This window comes from Gossypium hirsutum, chromosome A12 (genome assembly GCF_007990345.1).
Source record: "Gossypium hirsutum isolate 1008001.06 chromosome A12, Gossypium_hirsutum_v2.1, whole genome shotgun sequence".
Classification (NCBI taxonomy): Eukaryota; Viridiplantae; Streptophyta; class Magnoliopsida; order Malvales; family Malvaceae; genus Gossypium; species Gossypium hirsutum.
This window is the reverse complement of record NC_053435.1, coordinates 87,030,890-87,055,263: the sequence shown is the minus strand read 5'-3', so window position 1 is coordinate 87,055,263 and position 24,374 is coordinate 87,030,890. Positions and strand designations below refer to the sequence as shown.

General features: G+C 32.1%; 1 protein-coding gene across 1 annotated transcript; it reads right to left on the bottom strand.

Moving 5' to 3' along the window:
* Positions 1-8,139: 8,139 nt before the first annotated feature.
* LOC107938062 (coumaroyl-CoA:anthocyanidin 3-O-glucoside-6''-O-coumaroyltransferase 1) lies at positions 8,140-11,629 on the bottom strand. The gene is made up of 2 exons (XM_041082975.1): positions 9,930-11,629; positions 8,140-9,715 (listed from the first exon to the last, which is right to left on the bottom strand). Exon 1 carries the CDS (start codon positions 11,484-11,486, stop codon positions 9,996-9,998), a length of 1,491 nt encoding a protein of 496 aa, XP_040938909.1. The 5' UTR covers positions 11,487-11,629; the 3' UTR covers positions 8,140-9,715; positions 9,930-9,995.
* Between the last annotated feature and the right edge of the window lie 12,745 nt (positions 11,630-24,374).

Genomic DNA, 24,374 nt, shown 5'->3' with positions numbered 1-24,374 from the left:
AGGGTACGAGGCATTACCAAAACACATACACTTGTAAACGTATTTAACCGAGTTATAAAATTTCATCAAAATTAAAACTTTCAAAATAATTAACATGTTTCTATAACTTTTCACAATATATCCTCAAAATATTATAATCATAATAATTAGGGACTGCGAGACCCGATACATACTCATGCAATTTAATGCTTCATTTCCATTTCATTCAATTCGCAATTTCTCATGCTCATAATTTAAATCATATCACTAGCAATTTCTATTTAATTCACGTACAATTCAATGACATCAAATTCAAAACTAATACGTATTTACCATTTAACTCAATGTTTATTGATTATACCATTCAATAACACATTTATGAAATTCTCAATTTAGCAATGAAAATATCACTTTAGTTTGAATAACAACATCGTCCTGATATAAATACACTACCACTTATCCATTTACTTTAATTCTTTTGGGCCCATTTGTCACTTACCATCCTTAATCAAATTACGGAACGGTCACGGAAAATTGAGTACTTCACTTTCACTTTGCCATAGTATAACTATGGTCTTACGTATGATCACTTATCACTTGTCCCTGATCAGATAAGTGTAGCCACCTATCACTTTGTTTCTTGATCAGATAAGTGTAGCCACTTATCACTTTGTTTCTTGATCAGATAAGTGTAGCCACTTATCACTTTGTCTCTTGATCAGATAAGTGTAGCTAAAGCTATCACTTATCACTTTGTCTCTTGATCAGATAAGTATAGCCGAAGCTATCACTTATCACTTTTCACTTGTCACTTGATCAGATAAGTGTAGCCGAAGCTATCACTTATCACTTTGTCACTTGATCAGATAAGTATAGCCGAAGCTATTACTTATCACTTTCCACTTGTCACTTGATCAGATAAGTGTAGCTAAAGCTACCACTTATCACTTTGTCACTTGATCAGAAGTACTCAAATCCGGCGTTCCGCTCAATTTGATCATTTATTCATATATCAGGCTTACCAACATGTGTTAATTCATAAACCATTCATGGTATTATTTCATGCCAAATCATATATTGAATATACCATACACACATACTATGAAACTTTATTTTCACACATGAGCTTAAACCATGACCAATAATGCACAAAAATAAGCATCATTCATATGTCATCGTTTATGAGTTATAATCAAACATATGACCATTTATACACGAATCATTCATATATTTCCCAATTTTCCTCCTCCTCCTCTCCATTCCACATCCTTAATGTGTATAACACACTTAAACAACATTAACCATAATTTCAATATTCACTAACATGTATATTCAAAGCTGTTTATCCGAGTCAGAGTCACTAAATTATTTTTATCCGGAGCTAAAGAGCTCCAAATTAAGATCCGTTAATTTTCCATGAAACTAGACTCACATATCTTCATACCATAAAATTTTCATAATTTTTGGTTCAGCCAAATAGTACAGTTTATTCTTTAAAGTTTCCCCTGTTTCGCTGTCTGACAGTTCCGACCACTCTTCACTAAAAATTAATTATCTCATTGTACAGAATTCGGATGATGTTTTAGCTTGTTTCTTCTAAAAATAGACTCATTAAGGATTCTAACCATATAAACTATAACTCATAATCATTTTTTTACAATTTTTAATGATTTTCCAAAGTCAGAACAGGGGAACCCGAATTCATTCTGACCTTATCTCACAAAATCTATTATATCTCATGATTTACAATTCCATTGCTCACATCATTTCTTTTATAAGAAACTAGACTCAATCAGATTTAGTTTTATATTTTATTCATCCTCTAATTCAATCTCTACAATTTTTGGTGATTTTTCAAAGTTACACTACTGCTGCTGTCCAAAACTGCTTTAGTGCAAAATGTTGATTTCCATTTTGCCCCAAATTTCACAGTTTATACAATTCGGTCCTTTCTCAATTAACCCCTCAATTAATCTAATTTTCTCAATTAGTACTTTACTAGACATTATAAGTTGTTACACAACTATTGAAATTCAGAATTTCCACATATAACTCTATCTTCAAACTCTTTTACTATTAGGTCCCAAACATTCACTTTCTATTCAATTCTTTCAATAAAATCAGCATATGAACAATTTAAAGCTCTAATTTCATGCTAAATCATCATATACTTCCAGCACATATTCATATCAACTTTCAACTTCTTTCATAAAATCAAAAACTAATGGATTTAACAAGTGGGCCTAGTTGTAAAAGTCATAAAAATACAAAAATTTCAAGAAATAGTCAAGAATTGAACTTACTTGTAATAAAAATATGAAGAACCAGCTTGAAGAAGCCCTTCCATGGTGTTTTAGCTGATGAGAATTCAGAAAAATGAAGAGAAATCTAGATAATTCAACTTGGGTCCTAACTTTATTAAGCAAATTTTGCAATTTTCCAATTTTGCCCTTAATTCTCCTTACTTTCTTGCTGATTTCATGCAGCTGCCGTCCAGCCCAAATAGACCTTGGGTCTATTTCCTTTTAAGCCCTCTTCCTTTTATCATTTAAGCTATTTAATCATTTCCCAAAATTTTGCATTTGTTACAATTTAGTCCTTTTTGTTCAATTAATTATCGGAACTTTAAAATTTCTTAACGAAACTTTAATACTAACTTTTTAACACTCCATAAATATTTATAAAAATATTTATGGCTCAGTTTAAAATCCCCGAGGTCTTGATACCTCATTTCGATTCTAATTATTTTAATATTTATTTCTAGTGCACTATTCACTATTTCAAAAATTTTCCTAACTTCATATTTAACTTATACTTACTAAATTAATAATATTTTCTACCCATTTGTCGAATTTAGTGATCTCGAATCACCGTTCCGACACCTCTGAAAATTCAAGCCATTACATTTTTTTTCGTCGGATTTGTGGTCCCGAAACCACTGTTCCGACTATGCCTAAAATCGGGCTATTACAACATTTCATTCTAGTTCTTGCCTACGCTTTAGGAATTCTATTTGTTTACAAATTATCCCCTTAATTTTGTTTTTATTTCCATTGAGTTCTTTTAAAATTCATGTTTTTATATTATTTATAATTCATTCATTCTTCTCCCCTTTTCATATTATTTTAACATTTTATTAATTGATTCCACCTTATTTTAAATTTTTCTTGTTGTTATTTTCTTTTGTATATTTTCATTCTATTTTATTATATTTTATTATATTTTCTCTTTTATGAACATTTTTTAAATATTATATTATTATTTGTGTATATATTATTTATATTAAGCTATTTGTATTTTTTGTATATTATTTATTCGTATATATATATTGTTTTGTATATCATTTATACTGTTTCGTTACAAAATTATTTCTTACACTTATATATACGTAAATGTTTACTATATCATCAGCTTTGAATTGTTGTACATTATTTTATATATATATTGTTGATTTTATATTATTTTATGTATTTTCTTTTAAATCTATTTGTGATTATACATTTCCTTTTAAATCTATATATAGTTTATGCCTTTTAAAGTTATTTTATGATGTATTTTTGTTTATCTCAAACGTTTTATATTATTATTTCTGTACATATATTTATAATAGGTTTTTCATTATATGTATATTATTAATTTAGATAGATCAATATTTTGTATTTTATGCATTAATTATTTTTATTTATTTTATAATTAATTTTAAAGTTTTGCATGTATTTTTTGTCTGTATACATATAGTTTATTTTATGTATTGTTCGTTTGTTTATTGTTTGTTTTTATGTGTTTTAATTTACATATCTGTACCTTTGTAGCATCGTTGATAAATGGTGTAATATATTAACTATGTACATATTCCATATTAGTTACTTTGCTTTTGGATTTCTGTGTATTGATTTATGATCGAGCTTGCTTACTTTGTCATCTTAAATTGTTCAATTCATTTTTTTATATAAACCGAATAAATGTACTTCACCGCTTTTATAATCACCCTCATTTAAAAAAACCTCTTAAAACGAGGCAATATTTCGTATTTGGAAGTTTGACAGATCGTGCCCAATCGTGCTGGGTTTCGATTTTTCATTCGACTAAAATACAGAATATCCTTTTGAAATTTCATCCATGTTTTCTTAAATTAAAATGAGGCAATATTTCGTATTTGGAAATTCGATAAATCGTGCCCAATCGGGCTGGGTTTCGATTTACCGTTTAGCCAAATAGCCAAATATCCTTTTAAAATTTCAAATGCATGAGTTTTGGAAATCATGAGATGATTTGGTATCGAGGTTTGGAAATATTGTGTCCTACCGTGTTGGATATGATATTTTATTCCTTCTGAATGAAAGAATCTCAATATTCAATTTAGGATATCTAAACATTTTTAAAGCGATTGTGTTTTAAAATCTTTTTAACTTTTCAACATTAGGACGTTAATTGATCAATATGGTACCAATTTTGGACGTTGCGAGGGTGTTAATCCTTCCTCGTGCGTAACTAACTCCTGAATCTATTTTTTAGTTTTTCGTAGACCAAAAACGTTGTTTTAATAAACCAAAATACTTTATTAAAATGGCCAATCACAAGGTGACCTGATCACACCTAAACAAAAAGGATTGGTGGCGACTCCATACCTCGTTTAAAAGTCGATTCCCATTTTTCAAAATAAAAATAGTTTCTACATATGGAAATGAGATTATAAGTCAACAATAAATAATGACCATTGTTGATTTTCAAAGTAGGAGAAACGTATGTAAAAGAGTAGTTAAATGAAAATGATAATTCCAAATGAGACATTAATGAGTGATGGGTTATTACTCATGCTATTCCAATGCCTTTCCCTTCAACTAACTCTGCACTTAACCACCATATCATATACCCAACTTTTGTTTACCAGAAAACTTTTCTCAATTTTGGGTACTATTGTTTTTTACTTTTCGGAATTTTTTTTCTTCTTCTCACAATTTGACCAAAATTTTTAAACTTTCTTTAAACAAAATACACAAATACCATTTACTTTTATTACCTTTATGTAACTCTCAACGAAAATTTAACTCAATTGTGAAATTACCAACAACTCAATATTTTTTATAACGTGACAAATAGAAAATTGAAGATATTATTGTCTTTTTACATATAATTAAGGAAAATATTTATACATCTTGGGATTTTGAACTTTGAACTCAAAACTTGAAAATTTTCCTTACAAAAAAATTTATAATTTCAACCAAAGTTACATTTTGACTTAAACCACAAAATGATACATAAACTATACCAATTCTTTTTCAAGTTGGTACCCAATTTTTTTTTTGGTCATAAGTTGAATTATACTTCGTATCCAAATTATCCCAAAAAGTTTATATTGTTAAAAAAAATCTCTTAATTAATCATTTTGTGACACGTGATACTTCTTAACTAAAAGAGTTAAAAAAAAGTTAAATATTGTTTCCTTAAAACTTTGTTTTTTTAGAAAAAAACAAAAATTTAAAAACATAGTTGTCTTTTTTTCTTCCAACCAGAACTTCGATGATGAAACATTTTGAATCCATTGAAAAATTCATTCAAGCCTAGATTCTGACAAACTTCTTTTCATTTTTAAGTCTTGATTCAAAACTTATGTATTATTTTTCATAAAAATAACTTTCTTCATTCTTTTAGATATTTACAAATCACATTTATCTAACAATAAAACAAAAATACATTAAAAGAGAAGAAAGAATTGGGGGGGTGGAGAGTGTAAATTTTTTTTAAAAATTTTAATTTAATTTTAATTTAAAAATGTCACATGTCACATAATGATTTGTTACGATACCATTTTAATGATATTAAAATTTTAAGTAATTTAGATAACTGTTATAATTTAGGAACTACTTATAACAAAAAAAAAACCAACTTAAAAAAAAGTATAATTTAAATACCATTTTGTGATTTAAGCTTTTTACTTTTTTATATCATTTTGTTAATGATTTATAATGTGACTCCTTCCGGCATCAACACTTTGAATTGCCTTCACTTAATGTATCTTTAAAGACATAGTATGTTAGTAACTGAGATTTCTTTTATAGATTATATGAAAATTTTTAAAATCTTACGGAATAAAAATTAGTTTATTCAAATTGTTATATTCCTATTTTGTTTGGACATGTGACAGCTTAAAAGGTAACTGTGAATGGCTTTTGTCTTATTTTTCGAGTAATAGTTGTCGAAATCATTTTTTTTAAAAACGGCTCGATTTTATATTTTGAAAAGAAAACGAAAATCGGGAGTCGCCATCAATCTTTTTTTTTTGTTTAGGTGTGATCGGATCACCTAAAAATTTGGTCATTTTAATAAAACATTTCGATTTACTAAAACAACGATTTTGGTTTACGAAATTTGAGAAAACGGGTTCAGGAGTCGGTTACGCACGAGGAAGGATTAGCACCCTCGTAACTCCCAAAATTGGTACCTAATTGATTAGTTAATGTCTTAACGTCGAAATTTAAAAACTCGAAAAGAATTTAGAATACGATCCTTTTTTTTATGTTGATCTATACGAAGAATTTACTTGAGTAAATTGAAATGGATTCTAAAGACCTTCTTGTCTCGAAGAAATAAAATGCCATATCCAGTACGTTAGGACACAACATTTCAGACCCTCGAGAATAAGTTGGTCTTTTGATCTTCAAAACTCACGTGTTTTAATTTTAAAAAGGATATTCGGTTGTTTGGTCAAACGGTAAATCGAATCCCAGCACGTAGGGCACGATTTATCGAAGTTTCCAAACACGAAATATTGCCTCGTTTGAAGTTTAGAAAACACGAGCAAAATCTTTAAAGGGATATTTGATTATTCGGACAAACGGAAAATCGAAACCCAACACATTAGGGCACGATTTCTCGAATTTCCAAACATCAAACATCGCCCCTTTTTTTTGAGAAATTTTCAAATAAACAATTATAGAGCCGACTCAAAACACATTAGTTTGGCTTGAAATAAAATGGAATAATTAATTTAGGATCAATAAGTTGGAAATTTCAAATGTAATGTGACACTCGTGAATGAAAGGCGAAATTATAAGCATGGGACAATATACATGAATAATGGACTATACTTAGTGAATTAAAATAGTATAGACAACAAAAAAAAAAACAAATTAACAAACACAGAATAGCAATGAGCTCATATCCTATTTTGAAAAACATTAATAATCAGAATAATGAAAACTAAAATATAACTAATCAAAGAAACATATTAGAATAAAATATAACAAATTTTCGAACATAGATGAATAACAATTGAAATGACAATACAAAGGACGAATAAACAATATGCAACAATAATATATGAAGTAATATGAAAATTAAACAACACATAATATACAAAACAATATGTGGGAGCCAATATGATACAAATCAATTTAAAAACCATATGAAAAATTTGCAAATGAATAATACATGCTAAAATTTGAAATAATATACATATATAAAATAAAATCTAATAATACATGAATGATTATTAAAATAGATGTTATGAAAGAGGGAGTTTGGATCAAATAATGTACAAAATATTTTAAAAAACAAAATATGTCTATTTAAAGTTGATAATATATGTACAATAAAACTTAATATAAATAATATATAAAAGGGGTAATAATATATGAAAGAGTTTTAAATAACAAAAGTATAAATCTTTTAAGAAGTAAACTATATACATAATAGATTTGAAAGGAAATATATATATATATATATATATATAAAAGACAACTTGAAATCATAACATATATACAATAAAAAACAATTTTAACATAAACTATGTATATGATAATATAAAAAATAATAATAAAATAATGATATTAGTAATCATAACATATATACAATAAAAAACAATTTTAACATAAACTATGTATATGATAATATAAAAAATAATAATAAAATAATGATATTAGTACATAAATACAAATAGAAATACAATACATAGAAATACAATGATGATAGAGATATAAATAGATAAATAATAGTATTTGAGTAAGAAAATATCTAGAGATATAATAATTGTAGTGATAATATATTCAATTAATGATATAATCATATGATAATATAATAATAGGCGTAAAAAGAAAATACAATTAGAACAATAATAGCATTAAAATAATTAATAAAATAGCGAAAATGACAAAAGAGGACTGATTTGAATCTTAAAACATAAATTCAGAAGTAAATCAGAAATAAAAAATAAAAGAAAATGACCCATTCGAGTGCGCGAATAACAAGGAGGGACTAAAGGGGAAAATATTCCCTCCCTCCAAAACGCTACACTTCATACTGGGCTAACTTGAAGACTGAAGTAAATTATATGGCGCAAATTAAAATAAAAAGAAACTTGAGTGCGAACTGGCTAAAAAATGAAGGGACTGGATCCGAAAATAACCCCTTTATGCAAAACACGCGGATCCTTCACCTGTGCGGGTAGGGTCACACGGGTCTAGTGATTAACGGTGTCATTTTGGTCATTGAAATTTGGATCCAAAACGACACCGTATGGGTATGCTATAAGATCCAAATTTTCTTAAAAAAAATATTTGTACCATACTGTTTTTTTAAAAAAACAACAGGGGGTATTCCCCATTTCTCTCTAAAGTAGGCCCTAGGGTTCCATTAGCCTCCATCGGCCTCCCATCATACCGGCGACGATGACCACCTCCGGTGGTGGCCAGAGAGATGCCCGGAGCCCGATTTAAACCCTTCTTTCACATGGAAGAAAGTGCAGGACCTCAAAACCCCTAAATCAAACACAAAACTTCCAACTCTTAGCCTCCTCCATCGAAGCTTTAACCGGATCCCTAGGGATCCGTCGGCTTTCGGACCAGAGAAGCAAACGCCGAGGATATCAACGCCAAAATACGGGTAAAACCTTCCCATTTTTTATGGATTTATGCAATAGATTTGAAATAAATAAATAAATAAATAATAAAGACAGGAAATGAACAAAAAATGAAACACCTTTTGAAATGTTTCTTTAATTAATAATCTCTGTATTGATAGCTTTTTTTTTTTTGCTTTTTGATTTTTTTCTTTTTAAAAAGTCCCCCTTTTACATTGGTGTTCTCAGCTTATATAGCCAGAAAATATAATATATTTATGCCTTGTTGGCTTTTGCTGCTTCTTTGGTCTTCTTTGTGCCTGTTTTCGCTTGTTTGCAGGTTTGTGGTAGCGTTGCAGCAGAGAAGGTGCTGACACCACGTGAGGAGCTTCGCGGCGCAAAGGCTAGGGGCTAAAGTTTTCTCATCCGAAAATTTGTTTAAGTTTTGGGCCATGGGCCTTCTATTTTTTTGGGTTAGGGTTTGGGCCCGTTTTAAAAAAACTTAGATTGATAAATTTTATTAAAAGCTTGGATAAAATTGGGCTATTACAATAGTTATTTGACTGGTTTTCATATTTCATAGCACCTGTAAGAGGGTCATTTGTTTTTAACCACTCGCAACGACTTGTCCATGGTACTATTAAAAGATTACTGAGAAATAATAATTTTATACTATTTTAACAAAGGAAATGTCAAGATATAACCAAACAGTACTATGCTTGACGACAACTGACATATAACTACTGAAACTGCTGGACAAGAGGCCCTCCCGCTAAGCTTCCTCCTTCCCGAATCTTCCTAAGTCCTTTTCTGCTCCCTTCTTATCCTCTCCTTCTAGCTCTCCCCCTAACCGGCCTGCAAATAATCACCACTTTCTCCTTTCTTCTTCCTTGTTGAACACTAATATCAACCATAAGTATGTATCTATTTAGTTTAGCATACCAGTTAATAGAAAATGAATTTAAAGAAAAACAAAAGCAAAAAACTGTATTAAGGAGTTCGAAACATTTTTATTCGGTTGAACGTACACAATAATAGCATCAAAGTAACTTTGATATCATTCTCTGAGAAGGTCTAAACGTCAATTATTTGGTTCAAGTACTAAGAGTTGTACCTTCAAAGATGATGATATGTTATACTATCCAAATACTATATAAGGAAGAAATTACTGAATTCTCAATCAAAAGGCTTTTAAGCTTTCAGCAAGATTTGAAGTGAATGCATCCATTTGATTCTTGCTAAGAACCAAGGAAACTTCCATGCCGCCAGATTCGTTTTTAGACTCGATCAACGACAAAGATCCACCATCGTCGATGTGAATAAACTCGATCTTTAGAGGTCTCCCCCACCCAAAATCCATATCATATACACGAAATTTTGGTGATCCAGAGATCCCTACATGATGCCCCGACCTAAACATTTCCTCAAGGTTTGACGGTCCTTTTTCTGCTTCTTTCAGGGCGCCGCTCTCCATCTCTTTCACCTTTTTGGCAATTACTTTCCCCGCTGTGACTATCCCCTTTGGGCCCATCAGCTCACTCTTCTTGGCTCGTATAATACCTGGTGCTAGGCAGTTCCCAAAATATGTTTCAGGCAGAGGAAATCCAATTCGGTTCCGGCAATCAACCGCAAAAAGCAAGTAGTAAAACGTATCATCACCATCGTCACCATTTGTTGATACTTGAATATTATTCTCTTGCGACTTGATCATACATATCCACATGATAGAGCATGTGACTACAAATGTTGATATCTTTACTTCTTCGGAATCATTGCTGCTGTTCTTGCACTGAGTCGTGAGCCACTGCTTGAGTTTGGTGATTTGAGCTCGGGTCAGTACAAATGTGGCTCGAACCTTGTCCACCGATGATATTTCCTTGGTAGGACCAGCAAGGTTCTCTCTCCAAGATGATATCCAATGCCAGTAGCATTTTAGGGCTTCCTCGTTGCAACCATCAGGGTCTCCCAACGCATCCCTGTTATAGAAAGGTCTCCGCGACACTTTGTCGAGAAACGTCGAGTCTCCTTTTGACTTGCAAACGGAAGACCAAGATCTCATGAAGTGCATGAATGCGCTTCCATCGGCTGCCACATGGTTATGCGCCATCCCAATGCAAACGCCAGTGTTTGGAAACACTGTGACCTTGACGGCCATGATGGGCCTCACTAGTATGCCATCCGATGACATAGTGGATGGTGGCAATTCGGGAACGAAGGGGTGTAGTAATTTGAAATCTCGTGGGTAGTTGGCTGTAAGATGGTCGACATCAGCGCCGGTGAATTCGGCGACGATAAGAGGAACAGAATCGCCGTCGCTGTAAAGGATATAAGGCTTAAGTGGAGGCAGAGGGCAGATGAGCTTCGCTGCAAGTGGGAAAAAATGTTGAAGAGTTAGAGAAAGAGACTGGGTTAGAGTTGGGAGCGTGGTTTGCATGAAATGAGAGGTCGGGTGAGGGAATTCGTAGAAGAAAAGGCTTTGCATGGGAGCAGAAGGAAACCATGGGAGGTCCAAGTAAGTAAGAGCAAGTGTTGTTGAGGGAACCGACCCTTTCGGTGCTGAAACATGGTTGCTATCAAGGATATTCACAAGGTAGGATGGAACAGCCATTGATCCAAGATTAAAGCTGCAGAATAATAGTTTTAGAGAAATTGGTGCGAAGTTAACAAACATATGAAGTGATGAAGAGGAGAAAAGTCAATTTATAATGTAGGGGATGTACTCAGCCTCTAGTACTCCCTTAGTGTGTGTTTTTGCAATTCAATTTAAGACAGATAAAACTACAAACCCGATGAGGGCTCCAACATCATTGGATGGTGACATTCTACTTACGTCTAGCACCTAACCAAATAAGCCTTTACATTTTGGTTGAAGCCTCCAACTCATTAATCACGTTTCCTTATGGAATTTATTTACATGACAAATTTTATATTTTATTTAAAAAATCAAAGAATATCATTATAACCTTACATTCATATTTATTTCCGTAAATAAATTATCTTTTTAAAATTAAAAAAGAAAAATATATAATTCATTTTACATAACTTACAAATTCTCATTTAAATATTTTGTAAAATCTAAATGTCGACGCACTCCACTATGGTTCTTAAAAAATTGAAGTTAAGTTACTTGATGAGTTGAACAAAAATTAAATTAGTAGGAAAAAATTATATTTTTTTACTCAGCAAAAAGAAAACATTTATTAATAAACATAAAAAGCACAAGCCACTAGAATCAAAACCAATGTAATAAAAATGACTAAGCAAACCAGCATCCATTTCCTTCATCAAACCCCATTTCCATTTTGCAAAAGAAATTCTTTGACACTCAACCTTCATGTAAAAAGTTAATTTAAAAATCAGATGAATGATTGATTGAAGTAGTGAAGTTGAGATATTAAGTTTATAGTGTTTTAGATTCAAATCTCTGTAATTTTTAAAAATTATTATAAAAAAAAATGCTTGTATAATAACATTTATTACCTTAAAAAATGAATTTTTTGGTATTTCCCGATAAATAATAGTAACATAGTGAAACAATGGTATAGGTAATATATATAAATTAACAACAACAAATAGAAGAATTTTATAGAGCAAACAAGGTAGGTGCTAAATAATAACATGATGTGGGCGAAAAGAAAAATTAATAAGGTGAAGTTGATGGGCAGCAGACTAGTAAAATGCTTTAGAAAGCGGGAAGCCAACAGCTTGGAGAATACAGTTTAGGATTTGTGGTTAACAACAGTATCTGCGTAAGCATGTGCAATTAAGTGTTAGATGGGTGGTAGGTGCTTTCTTTCTCCCTCCAACTATGGTTAAAATGGAACCCTACAACACTTATTCCTTCAGTGTTTCTCTGATGTTTATGGAAACAGCTGATTCAATGGTTCCACCTAAGCCAGGACAATACATGATACTTTTACGCAAGACTTGTAAAATCCTATGTTTTTCCAACTACTTTTTGTTGTATACTTAATATTGATGTAAAAATATAATTTTTCAAAAACCAACAGTTATGGCGAAGAATTGTTCCCCACCATACACCCATTAACCAGTGGAATCCAACAACACATCCCAACAATTCTACTAGAGGATTTTTGGATCTTCCATTCAATATTAATGGTCCAATGAAAATTTTGAGCCTTCAACATAACTAAGCCCGTTAATAACATTGATTTTTCTGTCCCCACCCTTTTTCCGGTTAAGATTACAAAGAAGCTTCTTTCCAAATATAAAAATTTTCACCCACATGATTTTAAATTAAAACAGGAGCAGATAATAATTATGTGAGAGTCGGTTATGTGTGAATCGTGATGAAGGTTTTAACGCTCAAAATAGATAATAATTATGTGTTGTTAAACATTTCAAAATTTAAAAATGTAAAATGTAAAATCTAATATTTAATTATGTATTTATATATAAATAAATGATTTTATTTTCTAAATGAATTAAAAATGGTATCATGTGGTTATTAAACATCAATAAACTTTTTTTATTTTATATAATGGAATGCTCTATAAAAGCAAAAAGAAAATTGAAATAAAATAACTAATTGGGCCAAAAGCCTAAAACACCCAAGAAAATTGTCTAAATGTCCAATTAACTCAAAATTATCTCAAATTAGGGAGTCTTCTACTTGAAATTTTGTTCAACGTAAATTTAACTTGAACAAACATTAATTTGAAGCAGTTAATAAGTCAATGAATTTTACTCTTAAATCCAACAATTAAAATTAAGTTAATTAATGTTAATTTAAAGTCGGAGGAAATTTGGTGTCTACATTAGAGGTTCAGTCTTCTATTTATTTGGGTTTTAAATGATTTTTGTGCCATCAAAATAGCTAAGCCCCTTAATCAACATTCATTATATTTTATGTATTAGTTTTAGAGTTTTTTTCTTTTTACACTACAAATGAAAATTTTTTATTACACAAGTAGGAGTCTGGAGCCAAATATTCTCTTTTTTAAAAAAAAAAAATTCTTTTTCATATTTATTTTATTGTTCATGTTTAGAGTTCATAGCTACCATTTTTAACAATAATATTTCCAAGGTTCCAATCTTTGTCTCCCTTAGAAATGTAACTAGAATTGTCTATGGGCTATGTAACCCGACTCGCCATAAAAGTGGGAAGGTTTGGGCAAAAATATAGGCTCAAAAATAAGTTTGGACAAAAAGTTAAGGCTCGTTTTTTAAAAAGACTAGGCCTCTGGTAAGCTTTTTTTGCTCGACTTGGCTCAAATTTACAAAAAAAAAAAAAAATTGATGTTATTTTTTGCTGTTTTGCCACTGATTTTTCATTGTTTTTCTGTCATTTCGCTATTAGTTACTACTATTTTGTTATTATTGTTTGAATATTGTATAATTCTTATTTTATTATTAATTTTGCTACTTTTTTAAAGGTATTTGCTTGTAAATTGCATTTATCTTAGTGTTATTTAAGTATTTTTTCTATTTTTTAGAAAACATTTTTTGGTGTTTTTAGTGTATTTGATGTATTGTATTTTTTAAAATTTATTTTTATATAAAAAAATCTAATACAGACGGGTTGGCTCTTTCTCAGGTTTTAACATTTTTATTTGGGTCGGGTTTGGACAAAATTTTAGGTCCATTTTTTGGGTCCGGCTCAGGCCTAGAAAACGATACACAATTTTTTACTTGTCCCAGTCCAAAAAGTATTATGTTAATAGTTGAACTTAAATTTTGAAAGCTAAAAAATTGGACTCAATTTCTAAAAATAAAAGTATAAAGACTAAATTTCAAATCTACGAAAAGTACATGAACTTATATCATATTTAAACCTTTATGATGTTTGGCGAGCAAACCACTAATGGCAGCAAAATTTTCATTTCTAGGGGGGTCATGGAGCACGAATAACTAAGGCTAACAACAAGCTTATCACTTCCCCTTTTCAATTTTGTTACAATAGCTCTGTCAGCTTTCATTGATCATTTTCTAACTTCTCACCGTCGTTTTTGACATAGCACAACTAATACGACTGCCACCCCTACCCTAACTTCTACTAGATTGTTCACTTCTCTTGGTTACTTTTTCAATAAAAACTATAAAAGGTTATTCTAGTAACTACAAAAAGAAGCAACACAAGGTGAATTGAAGCAAACAAACCATTAAAACGTAGAAGTCGTAAAAGAAAATAAATAGAGGCAAGCAAGCCGCCAACAACGGTTGCAAAAGTTTCAAACAAAAAGGAGGCAAAAATAACTTTAAAAAAGATAACCCAAAATATATAGACCTATCTCCAAAAATACATACTTTTAAAGATGAAACTTTTTTAAGTTAGTAGCTTTGCAAGATGGCTCCACTGGGTATTTGTTGTGTATAACCTTGGGTGGACATATGATGGAAAGATGAAAAAATATATGGTAGCTATATGTCATTACGTTAATTAGCTTGAGTATTGGAAAAAGGACTCTCCTTGAAATTTATTTGTAAAGTAGTAATAACAAAGGGCATTTTGAGTTATGGCACTTTTTTTCTGCCTATTGGTACTTTTACTTCCATGTTATTTGGATTCCAAATTGAGGCTCAACAATTCATTCTCACATGGAAAGGAAAGAGTGAGTGCCTAAAAAAACGGCCCTTTTTCTTTGTGTTTTTCATGCCTTGAATCACTTTATAACTAGGAAGGAAGACAAACCGTAAAATTCAAAACCCAATTCTAGTTGCTTGTTTCTTATTTCAATGGAGAGAAGCATTATAATGTACAGGCGTCAATCACATATCACGTCTCAAGCCAGCTAGTTCCGCAGCCAAACCGTGGCAGTTGGTTGCTAGGGAAAGAAGCCAAACCTAGATGAAGCATTTGATAGGAAAACTGGGGACATTCATTGTTGCAAACAACGCTTGGGGATTGTCATTAAATTTGGAATTGGTTAACTATTTGAAGTGGTTTTGATAGTGATTTAACGCTTCAGTGCGGTATGATTTGAGTGCTTTTTTGTCCAACGATGACATTGTGAAAATTGGAGTTTTATGGTCCACTAAAACTTTATACCTTTCACAGATGCTCATTTTTCCTTTTATATCTCTCTTCTCTTTTTTAATTAATATATATTATTACCCATGCACTTTGTTTTTTTCGTTTGTAACACCTTTATTTAAAAGCTTATACATTATTTATTTTAATATTGTTATTTGATATAATAAATAATTTAAAAGGATTATAAAAATAACTAATTAAAATCTCTATAAAAATATTGTGATGCATATTATTATTTTATTAAATAAAATTATAATTTCACATACTTTTAATAATTTCATTAAAAATAAAATAATTTACCTTTTCTATTGTAGATAATTTCTAATCTAATGTCCTTTGTCATCTTTTTTCATTCTTACCTCAATATTATAGTTGCATTTAATTTCAAATACACATCCTACCACTTATTTTAATTCCACTAATACAGTATTCAATATCACCGCTATAGTAATTAATCTCATTGCCACCACTGTTTTTAACTTCACTAGAGGTAATTTCATCGATAATCCAAAAGAAGCCTTGGTAAACAATGTGATCTTAATTTTGAAAGCAAATAGAACAATTTTTATACTAGTTATCAACAGGGAGGAGAGGATGGTGGAAAGGACTGTTGGTTCATCTAAGTTAGGAGAGCCAATGGGAGGAGAAAGAGAAGGAGATGGTGATGCCTTAGAGTTAGTATGTAGGTGTCAAAAGGAAAGAATTGATCCCTGGTGCCTCATGCACCCAAGCTTATGTCGGGAGTTATCTCTTGTCTTGTAGTGCCACGTAGCCAACAGTACAATGTCCTGTATGTTTATGTGAATTGACCAAATAACAATGTCGTTATAAATCAGATGTTGCGATAAAAATATTGTATATTTTTATTATTTTGAGTTAATATGTCAAAGTTGTATATTGCATTGTGTTTCTACTACTTATTGAGTCATTTTACATTTTAATTATCTTAGTTGATTTATATTTGGTATATTTCGTCATAGTAGACCATTTTACCAATAAAGGCTCATTTCCAACTTTATTTACGAAAACGAGTCAATTTTTTCATTGTTTATCGGAATAGGCCGAAAAATATAAAACGTGTCTACGTAGGAGCCATTTTGAGTGAAATTTTAGTTATTTTGCTAAAATAATTTAAGGTTTCATTTATTTAGGGTTTAAGAATTTTAAAAATAAATTAAGGTTTAGAGTTTTTTTAAAAAATTAATTAAATTAGGTTTTAAGGGTTTTAAATAAATAAATTAAATTAGGGTTTAGAGTTTTTAAGAAAATTAATTAAATTAGGGTTTAGGGTTTTTAAAATAATTTTGTGTTTAGGTTAAGGGTTTAGAAAAAAATATATTGACAAGAAGGATTTTATTTTTTTTCTACACTTGTTTCAGATAAATTAATTTTGAGAAGACAGTTATGAAACGATAATGTCAAAACGCTTCAAGCAGAATGCACTGTTAGCAAAATTAATGAAAAAAGTTCCCATGTGGACGCTCTTTTTCTACAGTAATTCCTGAAAAAAATTTTGAGAAGACGGCTCTAAAAAAATAGATTCAAAAACGCTTTAAGCAGGATGCATTGTCAGCAAAATTACTGAAAAATGCTCCCACGTGGACGCTCTTTTTCTACAGTAGTTCCTGAAAAAATAATTGAGAAAATGGTTCTGAAAAAATGGTGTAAAAAACGCTTCAAGCATGATGCACTGACAGCAAAATTACTGAAAAAAGCTCCCACGTGGACGCTCTTTTTCTACAGTAGTTCCTGAAAAAATAATTTTGAGAAGACGATTCTGAAAAATGGTGTCAAAAACGCTTTAAGCAGGATGCACTATTAGCAAAATTACTGAAAAAAGCTCCCACATGGACGCTTTTTTTCTACAGTAGTTCTTATTTGACCTTAGGCTATAAATGAGCCAAATTTCATTCTCATCATGTTGCATAAGTTACAGCAAGAAAAATTAGAGAAGCTAAGCAGAATAGAAATTAAAGATGAGTGAATGTATTAGTGTTGTTATTTACTATGATGGTGAGGTCTGTGACACCGAGAACGGCGTTGTTTTTTTATCAAAGAACACAATGCGATTGATTTTTAATCAGAACATAAATTTGACAGAACTTCGTAAAATACTTAGGCACAAAATATTCGAAACGACACCAATGAGAGTTTCGTCTATTAAGTATTGATTTTGTACTTCGTTTTATCCCGTGACATATGACTCATTTGATATCAAAGGTGGTCGTAGCTTGGAGGCAATGGTGCAGACTTATCTCACCAGTGGATCACCCTCTCTTGAGTTATATGTATAATTTTCATCGCCAAATAAAGTATTTGCGACTTCAACATCTACTGCTATTAGAAAGGAATACACGACCCCTACCTGACATTCTGTTAGTAGGAGGCAGAAGACGAAAGCACCTGTGTTTGGTGGCAGTATGGAATACACAACTTCTGCACGATACTCTATTAGTGGATGAGACATGCACCTCAGTGGGTCGATGTTCGATGTTGGAAAACGTACTGGGAATGACATAACTTTCTAATGGTTGGCAATCTACAACTGATTTGGGACGTTATGAAACGTACATAAGAAGGGATGATGTACCCCATGATATCCACCGGTGAGGGGACCTCGATGTTACAGATGAAGGTGGGTTAAATGATGAATCTAATGTGGATCTACCTTGAGAGCCCGACCCCAATGGTGCAGAAGTTGCATTATTTTCTGAACCGGAGCCTATTCCAACCAAACCTGAAGGGGGTTTAGAAGATGAAGAAGAAGATCTGCGATTTAATGTGTATTCACCTCCAGCCCACATGCATAATGTCGATCTATCGGCAGATGATACATTGGAGTTTCTAGATCTACCACACAAAAGGCGTGACCGTACAAGTTCGTCAATGAATTTGGGTGAATTGGAAGTTGGTAAGGAGTTTTCCACTAAGGATGGATTTCTTGGTGCATTGAAACAATATAGCATCATGAACGGGGTTAACTACCATGTTGTTAAATCCAAATTCGAGAAGTTTGAGGCCAAGTGTACAGTGCAATACAGTACATGTTCATAGAAAATCATGGCTTCGGTTAGGAAAAAGACAGGCTTATAGGAGATAAAAAAATACAAAGGTCTATATACCTGTATTGCCGATACAGTATCACTGGGTGTTTAGGGTTTTTGAATAATACTGTTATTATTTAATGTTGCATTATTTAACGTATTTCGTTGACAGATGTTTCACAAGATCATCTCAAGATGGATTCAGATATGATAGTTAGCTTAATACTACCGATGATGAAGGTGGATCTTAGGACTTCTGTGTCAGTCTTAATTACCAATATTCGTAGCCAATTGAGGTACATGCCCTCTTACTGAAAGGCTTGGATAACTAAGTAGAAGATGTTGAAAAAGATGCATAGTGGGTGAGACACTTTATATAATAAGGTATGACAATGGTGTCAGGTGCTGGAGAGGTACGTCTCAGGTTGTATAACAGACCTTGAAACAGGCCTTGCGTACTACAACGACCGCTTGCTCTGTGAATGCCAAGTGTTCAAGCGTCTGTTCTGGAGCTTTAAGCAATACCAGGACACATTTGTGTACTGTAAGCTATTGGTACAAATTGACGGTAGATTTATTTATGGTAGATATACCCATCGGCTATTGCTAGTTGTGGTATAGGATGGCGGTAGGAGAATCCTTCCAATTGCGTTTGCAATAACACTAGGGGAGTCAGGTGATGACTGAAATTTCTTTCTTTCTAGGTTAAGGAGGCATGTCTGCCCCCAACCTAATATCTATGTTATATCAAATCAGGACACTGCAATACTAGTCGCAATTGAACTATAGGAAAGCCTATGGGATTGCACACACCATCGGTATTGTCTAAGGCACGTTGCATCAACTACTACAGGCAATATCGATTTACCACTAAATAACAGTAAGTGACCAACATGGGTATTTAATCTCTATTAATATAATTTCATTTGTAATATTCAATTTATTCTGAATGGAAGTTTGGTTTGTAATTTTCGCTATCAACTTATATTGGTATGGTATGAGATTAATAAGGACTATTTTCATGATATGTTGGTGATTTTATGGTCAATTAACGAATAAGACGCAGATTACCTCTGTAACATACCTTTCGATCAGTGGACACAAGTATACAATGGCAGCCTACAATATGGTCACATGACCTCAAATGAATGCATAAATTTTGTTTTAAAAGAAATGCGTCATTTACCGATAACTTCAGTTATACGAGAAACATATTTCTATTTGGCGACACTATTTCCAAAGTAAATAGCGAGTTATAAAGGCCAAATGCAGGGAGGCCATGTATGGTGCTAGAAGGTATTGCAAGAAATTAACAAGGCGAAGACGCGGGCCAACACTATGTACACAGTGTGTCACGATCGCGACAATCTATGGTTTCGTATGACGGAGTTTGACAGATTGAACCAAGGTATTACTGACGAGTAATATCGTGTACACTTGAGCAATAAAACTTGTGATTGTGGGACGTTTGACGCACTTTATTATCCATGTGCTCATACAATTGTAGCTTGTCAGAATCTCCATTGGGATCCTATGAGTTATGTCGACAAAGTGTACAAAATAGAATACATGTACAATGTGTGGAGACATGTATGCCCACTAGTCCCAAATGAACGTAAGTGACTGTCTGTATCGCTTGCTCTGTTTAATTTGTTACCGGATAGAGAATTGCGTCGCAAACCAAAAGGTCGACCTTGCTCGAGTAGAATACGTAATAATTTGGATACCTGAGAAAGAACGAACCAACAGAATTTGTACGGATGGTGTAGGAACCTGGGTCATACAATTCGAAGATGTCCAAACCGAAATAGTTAATAATTGCTTAAAAAAAACTATGTTATATTATTTCTATTGCCTTATTCAAAAGAACTTCTATTTTATTAAATATGACAAAAAGTAAAAAAAAATTACTATTAAAATATTCAAAACAAATTTTATTTTATTAAATGAAACAATATAAAAATAGTTTGTACAAATATATTAAAAACAATCAATGTATGTGCTAGTCAGAATCAGTGCCACATGAGAGTGGTCGACGATTAACGCACTAGATTCCTCCTTGGTTTAGCTTCCGGCGGAGGTTGTAGTTGCTCCGGCTGGGGTTGTGCTTGTTTTGGTTATGGATGTTGAGAGGATAACCCACATTGATAGAATAAAGAATGTGGAGGTGTTTACATCACCCAGGACGAAGGTGCTTAAATCCCATAAGGCGATAGGGATTGGTAATGAAATGAGCTTCCCGACTGTGCCTCGTGCGATCCTTCCTGAGATGATGGCCTATATATCATCGGTTGAGTTGGAGTCATCGGGAAATAAGATGTATCAGGCCATGCATTCCAACTTGGCATAGGATTGGAAAAAGGAAACATATAAGGGTTGAGATACGCACATGGCATAATCTGAAGGGTTGTAGTGTGGGTGTCGTTGCTTGAGGCGTTAGGCCCGGTGATTGTGTGAGCGCTACTGATGGGCCCGTGCTGTCATTCCTTCTTCTCAGATTTAAAAGGCCTGTCATTCCCTTTCGACACGGATTTACCAACGCCTTTGCTCTTCAGACAGCAAATATGGCTTGCCATGGATCCTAATTCATGACATTTAATCCAGCGCGCACGCTAACTCTAGAATGATAATCGGTTCGCAAGTAGGTATATAATCATATCTATTTTTTCAAATTTTGATATGTTCCAAGAAGAATATTTGTCAATTCGTATTCGATTTATGTCAGTCGATTTGTGCTCATCATCGAGCAGCTCAGGTGTCCGGGAATCGGTTGTCGGAATCTAAATTGTCACAACACTTTATCCGTCTGGTGCATCTCAACAGTAACATAGTTGACCAATGAGACCTTAACATGCCAAATGTTTGGATTTTGAAAGAATTCATCCAAAATTACTGCCTGAATTGCCAGATCCTTGTATTGTGTCCATTGAAACTATATGAACGTGATAAAAATATTAGTTATATATATAATACTAAATACTAAATATGAAACGACAATGTTATGTGTAATAGGCCAATTTTGTCTTGGGCCTGAAAATAAATAAAACCAAATAAATAAACAGTCCAGGGCCTAAATTATAACCCAAATAAATAGTCCTATTTAAAGTCCATTACAATATGACAAGCCCAGTTTATAACCCAAAACCTAGTCCAAGAAAATACAATGCCCAAACGGCCAAAAAAAATTAAACATGCAGAAACCCTAGTTTCCTTTTTGCACCGTAGCTCCCATGTACAGCCTCCAGCACTGTTGTCGTACCGCCAGCGCCCCTCGCCTCCGTACGCTCCACGTCGCCCTTCCACCTCGTCTTTCATACCTGCAGAGAAGACAAAGAAACAGCAACCGTAGAAGGAAACAAAAGACGATGGGAATTTGATAACAAAATGGTATCTTTCGGCTATAAAAGCCATAGACATAACACTGCAATTTTTTTACGCAATCAATAGCAATCGGAATCAAATTCAAAGCAAAAAAGGTGCCTTTTTTTTCTTTTTTATTATAAATAAATGAGTATTAGAAATCATACTTGTCGATTTGTCTTCTCTCCGCCAAACGCTGTCGATACTCAAACACCTAAGAACCCATAGCGGTTCTGATGAGGGTTCAAAAGGCAACGGAGGTTATTGGGTTTTTGCATGTGGTGTCCCTTTTTATTTTCTCAACCAAAACATTTTTTTAAAAAGGGGTTTTTTAGGGTCTTTTAAGAAAAATAAAAAGGAACAAAATGGGGTTTTAGAAGCCTGATTTTGGGCACCTCTGGCTGCCGTCTATGGCAGGGCTACAGTGGAGCCATGGTGGAGGCTTGTTGGAGCCTAGCTGGATTCTTGGTTGAGACCCAGAGAAAAAACCCCCATTTTCCCTTTTTTTTAAATACACAGAAAGTATGGTGATTTTTTTTTAAAAAAATTACTTTTATAAGCTATAGAAAATGGCATCATTTAGGGCATATTTCAGTGGCCTCAAAACGGCACCGTTTAGAGGCCAAACCCAATTTTTGGCTCGACCCATTAGGGGATCAACATGTTTTTTATGCGGATGGGCTATTTGTGACTTTGGCCCTTCCGCTTCTTTTTGTTTTTTAATTCGGTCCTAATATCCCTATTTTCCTTTTTTAAAAATTTGGCCACTTGATTTTATGTCGTTTTCAATTTAGTCCTTGATACGTTGATCCTCTGGGGAAAGGACGCGTGTCCACATATTGGGATATTTGGCTATTTAGTCCTTACCCCTTATCGCACGTCTTATTTAACTCCTATTTCGCCTTTATTAATTAAATTTGTTGCGATTTTCGCTTCTAACTTTATTCTGATTTCAAAATAGTCCTCTGATTAATGTATTTTATTATTTATACATTAATTCTTTTTGTTATCCTTCGTTTTAGTTAATATTATTTTTATTTTATGTCTACTATTTATTTTTTATATGCCTAAATGTTAAAATGTCATTTAATATTTTATTTATTTATTTCTTCACCCCTTTTTTATAATTTAAATACATTTAGTTATCTTTCATTTGCTTACATATATTATTTTTTATTACTATTATTGTTATTGTTTTGTCTATTATTGTTTATTTATACATGTTTATTATAAATTGCGCCCTTAATTTTATTCACATTCTATTTCGATTCTTTATTTTCAAAGTTTTTACAAATCATTTTCCTTATATTTATTATGTACTTATTTATTTGTTCCTTTGTCTTATTCTTATTTTAAAAATTGGTATCTTCCTTTTTATACACCGTTTTGCCATTATTGTTATTGTTATCATCATTATTATTTATTTTGTTACTTATTTCATTTTTCTTTAATTATTAATGTTGGTATTAAATTGATGTATGTTATGTGATTATTGCCTTTGTATCATTGAATCGTTTATTAGTAGTACACTTATATTGGTGTCATTCAATAGCGTAATATTTTATTCACATACTATTTTTTATATTGCATTAGTTTTTACTCAAATTCGTAAAAAGAAAATTTTTTAAAAATGAGGTAATATTTTGCGCTTCGGGAATCCGAGAAATTGTACCCTAACTTACAGGGTTTTGATTTTCTCGTTAAACCGAAATAGCCAAATATTCTTTCAAATTTCAAAATACATAAATTTTAGATAGAAATAAAGGCAATATTTCGTATTTAGAAACTCAAGAAAGTCGTGCCCTAACTCACGGGGTCTCGATTTTTCTCATTGATTTTAAACTGCCGAACACCCTTTAAAAATCAAAGTACCTTTTTTAAAATAAAGCATTTAAAAGGCTAGCTTACTTTCGAGGGATTCAAATGCCGTGTCCTAACTTAGAGATGTGACATTTTAGTACTTCTAGATGAGAAAGCCTTCAATACTCGTTTTAATTCGCTCAAAGTTTTTAATCGACATTAATAAAAAAGAGAGGATCGTACTTTAAAGTTTTCTTTTCGGGTTTTCAACTTTCAACGCTAAGATATCAACTAATCAATTAAGTACCAATTTTGGGCGTATCGAGGGTGCTAATCCTTTTTTGTGCGTAACTGACTCCCG